Here is an 8,551-nt window from a genome sequence, read left to right on the forward strand (position 1 = left end):
TGTGGAGGAGCTGGAGCAGCAGGAACTCTCACTCATTGCTGATGGGAATGCAAAGTGGTACAGCCACTTTGGAAGACGGTGTGGCAGTTACTTATGAAACCAAACATACATTTTCTTACTACATGATCCGGCAATCGTATGGATATTTACCCAAAAGAGGTGAAAACGTATGTCCACACAAAAACATACACACAGATACTTTGGGCAGCGTTGTTAATAACTGCCAAAGTGTGGAAGCAACCAAGATGCTCTTCAGTAGGTGGGTGGGTAAATAATCTGTGGTACATTCAGAGAATGGAATATGAATCAGTGCAAAAAAGAAATGAGCTATCAAGGCATGAAAAGACATAGAAGAACCTTAAGGGTATAATACCAATGAAGAAAGCCAATCTGAGAAGGCTGCCTACTGTACGAGTTCAACTATACGAACATTCTGGAAAAGGCAAACGATGGAGCCAATCTAAAGAGCAGTGGTTGCCAGGGGTTGTGAGGGGAGGGCGCAAGAGGCAGAGCACAGGGGACTTTTAGGGCAGTGAAACTCCTCTGGATGACACTCTAACGATGGACACATGTCATTATACATTTGTCCAAACCCATAGAATGTACAAGCCAAGTAAGAACCATAATGTAGATGATGGGCATTGGGGAATACACTGTGTCAGTATAGCTTCATCAATTATAACAAATGTCCCAGTCTGGTGGGGGATGTTGATAATGACGGACGCAATGAATGTGTTGGGGCAGGGGCTAAGTGGGAAATCTCTGTACCTTCCTCTTCAGTTTTCTGTGCACTTAAGAAGCTCTAAATAAAGTCTTCAAAAGCAACACACAATATGAACAATGATAACTAAACAACCAAACAGGAGAAAGCTCTGGGGGAGACTGCAGACTGCAGTGAGCTGGTGCTTGTGTTTGGGTGGGGGCGTGGACAGCGGCAGCCAAGTTGGGAGGGGCTGTAGGTTGCATAGATGCAGATGAAGGGTTGGGGAAGAGGAGAGGCTTCAAACTTCTGCTCCTGCTTCACTGTACACATCTGAAGCAGGCCCTCAGGACACACAGGCCAGTGGCCCTGGGGCAACACCAGGGCAGTGGGAAAGATGGGTTGATTAAGGCATTTGAGTCCAGAGTCTGTGCTAATAACGGCCTGAAACCATCTTAGCCGGTGAGGACTGGCCTTTCAAAAGATTCTCATTTTAAGAGAATATAAAGAATAGACAAGAAACAGAATAGGCAGAATCAGAGCGAATCACATGAAGAGAAGGCATTCTTTCATCAAATAAGCATGCACACATATAGTCTACATATAGCTATAAAGACATAATAGGAACATACACGTGCCTAGGTGCATACTCGCGTGGCATGTCCACACACGTGTCTAGAAGCACATACCAGCTACAAATGTGTTCTAGATGTAAATACAGGGCTCCCGCAGTGGGCAGACATGTACAATGTATTCCTTACTAGGAAGGAGGATAAACGAGTGAAAATCCCTGCACTGAGCATGCAATAGGAGGTCACCATAAACCCGGAGGAGCATCCCGAAGCCCCTGCAGCTGCTCAACCTGGACAGGACAAACGCAATCCCGAAAAGAAATGGTTCGCCGAGTCCGGCTGGCTGGTGCCGAGACCCCACGGGAAGAGGGCTTCTCCTGTGAATCCCCTCGGCCCTGGGCACGACAGCCCCCATCCAGCCCTTCCCCGGGATGGCAGCCCTTCTCAGCCAGGGTGGACGAGGACCCTCCCGAGGGAGGCCGGAGAGCTGCCCCCGCCCCAGAGCACAGGCCCACAGAAGCCCCGCGCCCCTCCTGTGTGCTCTGGGGGACCCCGGGCAGGGCTGTCAGCCGAGGGCCACCCGCCCCCTCCGCAGCCAACAGGGGGTCAGAGCCTGGGGGTGAGGGGCACAGACACAGGGGGCAGGGCGGGGCTGCGGCCCAGGGCGAGCCAGAGTCAAGGAGAGGATCCCGGGAGACCCGTGGCCATGGTGACCGGATGTGACGTTCCCTGGCTTCCGCCTTGGAGGTCTGTGGACACCTAGGGCCTAACTCAGCGAGGCTGGATTCAGGGCAGCAGAGGGAAGGAGCCCAGGCCCAGCCAGGCGCCCAGGGAGCCCCAGGAGAGAGGACTCCGGGCCCAAGGCTTCCAGGTCTGCCCCTGCTGTCAGCCCTGAGGGACCCTGGGGGACGAGAAGTGGTCCGGCTGAGCCCCCGTCCCCCTCCTCAGAGCAGCCTGCTGGGGAGGGCCTCGGGGAAGGGAGCGGACTCAGGGACAGAGGCGGGGCCAGGCTGTGCTGGGGGTCAGGGAAGGAGCAGAGGGCAGTGGAGGACCCCAGGGAGTCCCTCCTGATCCCTGCCCTCAGCCCTGGGCGTCCCCGGGCTTAGTGGCCTGAGGCAATCACCACAGACTTCCCCACGGGTTTCAGGGCAGTGAGGGCCTCAGGTCCACAGAGGGAGATCCCAGGACCTACCAGGGCTCAAGGTGAGGGAGGACAGAGGTGACCCCACAGAAACAGGCCCCTGCTGTCAGTGCCAGGAGGCCCCGGGGCGCCATCACCAGAGTTGGCATTTCCCCCCTTCCGCATCCGGGTTTCAGAGAGACGGGGGACTGGGTCAGAGGAGCAGCGCCTGAGGGGGCAGAGCGGGACGCCCAGGGGCTGCTGGAGTCCCAGGGAGACGCCGAGGGAGGGCTGAGGACCCTGGACCCCAGGACAGAGAGGGAGCCTGTGGACCTGCACTCGGGCTTGGGAGGCCCCAGAGAGGGCCACCTGAGGAGGCGTGTCCAGCCTTCTGCCTCCGGAGTCTTCGAGGGGTTAGGACTGCGGATTCAGGTCAGCCGAGGGTGGGGTCCCCGGACCCCGAGAGACGACTGAGCAGACCCTCAGCCCAGGCATAGGCGACCCCAGCAGAAATCTGCCCCTGTGGTCAGTCCTGCGAGGCCAGGCAGGATGTCAGGAGGGGTGGCCTGTCCACTTCCTGCTTGGTGTCTCAGTGGCATCGTGGCCTTGGCCTGCAGGATGCTACTTCGGGTTAGCAGAAGGGAAGGGTCCAGGCCTGGCCACGAGTAACTAGGAATACCTTGAGGACTCTGAGGGGACTCCCACCCCAGGCAGAGGGGGCCCCACTGAAATCGGCCCTGCCGCTGTCTCCCCTGAAGACCCCAGGCAGGGGTGGCGGCAGGTGGTGCAGCCCACTCACCTCTGCCTCGGGCTCTGCCAGGTGAGGCCTTGTTCTGTGGGGCGACGGCGGGTCAGCAGTGGGAGCCACATCTGGTCAGCAGAGGAAGGGGTCCCGGATCTGCCCGGACTCCAGACAAGGAGCCTTTGGGAGGAACGGAGGGCATGGAGGTTCCCCCCACCCCAGAAGAGAAGGGACCTCACAGAGGCCAGCTTCCCCTGTTGTCAGCCTGGGTGGCCCCAGGCAGGGAGGGCTGGATATGGCCTGCTCTGACTTCCGTCATATGGTTGGGGATGGGGGATCTCAGGGAGGAGAGGCCTTGGTCTGAGGGGCACAACAGGTCAGCAGAGGGCGGAGTCCCAGGATCTGCCTGGTGTCAGGGTGAGGACCCTTCCTGAGTACTGAAGGTACCCCCACCTCAGCAAAGAAAGGATGGCACAGAGTCCGGCTGTCCCCTGTTCTCAGCCCTGGAAGGAACAGTCAGCGGTGGTCCCACATGGCACGCTCACTTCTAGCCTGGGCGGGAAGGTGGAGGGTCCTCAGGAGGAGAGGGCCTGGTCTAAGGGGGAGATGTCAGCTGTCCCAGGTCGGGGGCTGGGAGGAAGGGCAGGCCCCGGCACGAGGAAAGATGAATGACCTACAGGAGGTCTGGGGGAGCTCCCATCCCAGGACATCGGGGCTGGTCCCTGCTGCCACCTTTTGTGATGGCAGCAGGGGTGTGGGTGGGTGGGGGTGAATGTGCAGCCTCCTCCCGTTTCTCTCAGAGGCTCAGGGAGGTGAGGACCTTCGTCTGCGAGGACAACGTCAGGTCATCTGAGGAAGCACATCTGGTCAGCTGACACATTCCAGGAGTCAAGGACCCCGAGGGAGGAGTGAGTGTACCCCCATTGCCAGGACAAAGAGGGGGCCCACGGAAATCTGGCCTGGCCCTACTGCCAGCCCTGGCACCCCCGGCAGGGCCTGTCTGGCTGAGCCCCTCCTCATTTCCAGGTCGGTGGTCTCGGGAAGGGGCAAGGGCCCTGGTCTGAGGGTCTGGACTCAGGTCAGCAGAGGCAGGATCCCAGGCCCTGGCCGGGGTCACGGTGAGGACTGAGGGGACCCCACACACCAGGACGCATGCAGCCCAGGTCAGCCCCACCCTGCTGTCTGCCATGGGGACACCCGGGATCGGTGGGTGGATTCAGTCCCCCTCACTTCCCCTTCCGGTGTCTTCGGGAAACCAGGCCTTGGCCGAAGGAGGGTGGCCTCAGGGCCACAGAGGGAGTTGACCCAGGCCCTGCCGTGTCGAGGTGAAGACTGAGCAGACCACTCGTTCCAGGACAGATGCAACACACAGAGTTTGGTCTCACTTCTCGTCCCTTGGTGCCTCCTGTTAGCCCCTGGTCAGGTGTGGCCAGATGTGGGGCCCCCTTACTTCCTTCTACTCAGTCTCATGGGTGGGTGGTCTTGTTCTGAGAGATTTGCCTTAGGCCAGCAGAAGGGTGGGGCTCAGGCCCAGCCAGGGGAAAGGTGAGGACCCTGAGTGAGCTCTGAGGGCACCGCGTACCCCAGAACAGTGGGGACCTCACAGAGTCCAGCCAACCCCTCCCATCAGCCCTGGTGGCCAGAGCTGTGCTTTCAGTTTGCACCCTGAGGTGCCCCGTGTTTCCTCTTACAGGGGTTCCAGGAACCCAGTGGTAAAGGCTTGTGTCCTCAGGTCACAGAGCAGAAGAGGCCCAGGCAGTGCCAGGAGTCAAGGCAAGGGACACACCCCGAATGTGTATCCAGGGGTTCCCCGACACCAGAACTGAGGAGACCCTGCAGAGCCCGAGCCCACCCATCCAGCCCCAGCCCACCACCAGCACCAGAACCTCAGGCTGTGCTGGGTGCTCCCTGAGGAGCCACCTCACTTCTTCCCTCAGATCCCTAGGGCACAGGCCACCCTGGACAACAGATCCCTGTGAAGCCGAGAGCACCCCTAAGAGGAGACCTGCAAGTCGCCTTTGTCCGAGCCACCAAGGGTGCGTTTCTCAGCTGAGGCCACTCACAACTCTCTCCCGCAGTCTCCAAGGTCCCCATCAGTCACCTCCTGCCCATGCTCCTGCCGGGTGCCGGAAACACATCGTCATGACTCTAGGTCGGATGGGTGAGCTCTGCAAGCGTGAGGAAGACCATCAGGACCCAAGAGAGGCCCAGGGCCTGGTGGATGCGCAGCTGTCTGGGGCTGAGGAGGAGGAGGCCATATCCCCCTCCTCCTCCCCCTCTGTCCCCTTCCTGGGCACCCTGGAGGAGGTGGCTGCTGCTGTAACCCCAAGTCCTGACCAGGGCTCTCAGAGTGCCTGGCCGTCCCCGACTGCCATGGCAGCCACTCCATGGAGCCAGTACGGAGACAATGGTTCCAGCAGCCAAGATGAGGAGGGACCAAGCGCATGGGAGGACCCGGGAGAGACTGACTCCTCGCTCCAAGACGCACTACGTTTGAAGGTCACTGACCTGGTGGGGTTCCTGCTGCTCAAGTATCGCACAAAGGAGCCCACCACAAAGGCGGAGATGCTGAATACGGTCCTCAGAGATTACCAGGACCACTTCCCTGTGATCTTCAGCGAAGCCTCTGAGTGCATGCAGCTCGTCTTTGGCATTGACGTGAAGGAAGTGGACCCCAGCGACCACTCCTATGTTCTGGTCACCACCCTGGGCCTCACCTACGATGGGATGCTGAGAGGTGAGCAGAGCATGCCCAAGACCGGCCTCCTGGTGATGCTCCTGGGCGTCATCCTCCTGCAGGGCGACTGTGCCCCTGAGGAGGACGTCTGGGAAGCACTGAGTGTCATGGGGGTGCGTGCCGGGAGGGAGCACTTCATCTACGGGGAGCCCAGGGAGCTTATCACTAAAGTTTGGGTGCAGGAGCAGTACGTGGAGTACTGGCAGGTGCCCAGCAGCGATCCTGCTCGCTACGAGTTCCTGTGGGGTCCCAGGGCCCATGCTGAAACCAGCAAGATGAAAGTCCTGGAGTATTTGCTCAGGGTCAGTAGCAGGGATCCCAGTCCCTTCCTCCACCTGTGTGGAGAGGCTGTGAGTGATGAGGAAGAGGCGCCTGAGCCCGAGGGCAGCCAGGCATGGTCCAGGCCCACGTCCAGCAGCTTCTCCTGCTGGGCATGAAGTGAGGCCACTTCTTCACTGTGTGTTTCAACAGAGAGCAGTGAGTGTCCTAAGTAGTGGAGGGGCGAGGTGGAAGGACACGGTGGATAGCGTCTGAGGGTTCCTGTCCTCTGTGATGTATCCTGGAAATGGATCTTGGTTTCCATTAGGAATTTTTCAAATGTTGTTCCTTTTAATAGAAAGTTTAATTTGCTTCAGTGTCTGTGATGACATTGATCACATATGAATTTATACTTATCCAGTCCAAGAGTAAGAGTTTTGCCATTTTGTAAAAGTAATTAGGGCACCTTCCATCATAGTCTGTGATCTGAACTGGATGACATGGCACTGGAACAGGAATTTCTTGGAAATGTGAAAGAACTTAGCCGTCAAATTGATAAGGTGAAGAAATAAATGTAGAAGGTACTTAATTCTTGGCTTCTTAGCCCTTCTCGTCTGTCGTTCTATCAAACTAAAAGAAATATGTATACCCGGATTTGTTGGGTTGATTCGAGTAAGTCGGAGAAATTTAATCTGCATAAATAAGACCCCTGCTCACTGGCTTATTTCTTCCCCAGACTTTTGCTGAGCCTCTGCTCTCTGGAAGGCCCTGTGTCAGTTTCGGGGACAGCAGGATGGGGGGGCACCCCCACACCCATAGAATGAGAGTCTGGGAGCGGCAGTCCCAGAAGAAAGGTGGTGAGGTGTCCCCTCCAGGACAAGTCAAAGAAGGTGGGAGGTGGTGCGGCCCCAGGGGAGCGCGCTCACGTGTAAACGCCCTGAGTCAGGGCAGTGTGGGGCTTCGGGAAACTGCGGTTCCTTCTGTGGGAGTTGGTTGTCATGAAGCTCGGTGGTGGCAATGGCCAGACTCACAGTGTGTCTTAGGGCTGAGGGGCAAGTCTGAACTGGAAAATTTCTCTGAAGACTTTCTTAGGGATCACGGGTAACCAGAGAGAAATCTCCACCTGGGCAGGAGGGGAAAGTGTCCTGGGCTCTTGTCTCATTGCAGTTGAACACAGTGAAGAACACGGTGTTTGACAGCCATCCATCTGCATGGATTTCCCAAGAAATACGATCACATTCCTTTGAAGTGATGCCCAGAAGTCAGTGGCCTGGCACTCCTCTCCCAGGCCTGGGAGAGCCAGAGCCCACAGCATAAATTAGGTGTTAATCTTAATTGAGTTTAATTGGCCAATTGTAATCAAGGGCTAGATTTTGGTGGGGTGAAATGAAAGGAAGTAGTGGTCTGGATGAAGAGCAGCTTGGAGGAAGGCAAGGAGTCGGTCCTTGACTCTGTTTCTAGGAGCTCTGTGTTCCATCCAGCTGGGAAGACTCCCCCACCCTCGAATTTTCACATATATCCTCTAGCTGGGAAGATCTACTGAGTTTCATTTGTGAAACATCCTTTTTGGCTGATTAGTTATTTCGTGTCCTGTTGAGCTGCATGTTCTCTAATACGACCTGGACAACAAACAAACAAAATCCCAGAGGAGAAAGTGGAAGGTCTGGGATCAAAACAATCCTAGAAATAACTGCCAGTCCTCAAAGTTCCCACGTATACCAGGCACTGTGCCAGGTGTTTGCCACACATCCCATCCGTTCCTGCAGTCCTACAAGACAGGGCTCACCAACCCACTGCTCTTCCCAGAGGAAGAGCCCGAGGGTCATAGTGCTTGCTAACTTTCCCAGGATCACATGGCTAGTAAGCGACAGACAGACTAGACAACGGTCTGGATTCATCTAGAGCCCACGCTGTTGCCACCCATCCCAGCCTGCAACCCACCTTCTGACTCCTCATTCATTTCTCTTCCCAGTTCTCCATGATGTCTCTCAGGTGACAAAATTAGGACCCTGAGGCCCAGGTAGTGAAAGCAGGCCTAAAGAAGGAAGGCAACAATGAGGATCAAATACAATTTGGGGATGGCCTGAGGCTTGTTGAGAGCTGATTCCTCCGGGTGTCTCCATTTCTGTCCAGTCTCAGCACTTTTCTGCATGACAGCACCCTTCCCCTGGTCTTCCCCCATGGGCCCTCCTGTCCAACTCTGGAACCTGGCTGGCTTACAGGGTCTTTGCTGCCGCCCTCTCTGAAGGTTGCACAGGACCTCCTGCCCTCCCCATGACACAGAGCGTTCCTACTCCCTGCAGGGGACCACGGGCCCTCCCATAGCCCACCCTCGATCCTGTCGGAGAGCCACAGCCACTTTCATGGGAAAGGTTACTCTGGACTGTGACGTTTAGACAACTGGTCATCCCTCCCTGGGAGC

The 8,551-nt window shown here is 57.0% G+C and overlaps 1 protein-coding gene across 1 annotated transcript; it reads left to right on the forward strand.

Moving 5' to 3' along the window:
• Positions 1-5,276: 5,276 nt before the first annotated feature.
• LOC124232333 (melanoma-associated antigen 8-like) lies at positions 5,277-6,308 on the forward strand. Its single transcript, XM_046649288.1, has one exon. It carries the CDS (start codon positions 5,277-5,279, stop codon positions 6,306-6,308), a length of 1,032 nt encoding a protein of 343 aa, XP_046505244.1.
• The last annotated feature ends 2,243 nt before the right edge of the window (positions 6,309-8,551 follow it).

The sequence above is a fragment of the Equus quagga genome, unplaced genomic scaffold (genome assembly GCF_021613505.1).
Source record: "Equus quagga isolate Etosha38 unplaced genomic scaffold, UCLA_HA_Equagga_1.0 HiC_scaffold_4695_RagTag, whole genome shotgun sequence".
NCBI classification, from domain to species: Eukaryota; Metazoa; Chordata; class Mammalia; order Perissodactyla; family Equidae; genus Equus; species Equus quagga.

Excerpts from the sequence above, each read along its gene's own strand:
- LOC124232333 (XM_046649288.1), top strand. The coding sequence starts at position 5,277 with ATGACTCTAGGTCGGATGGGTGAGCTCTGCAAGCGTGAGGAAGACCAT.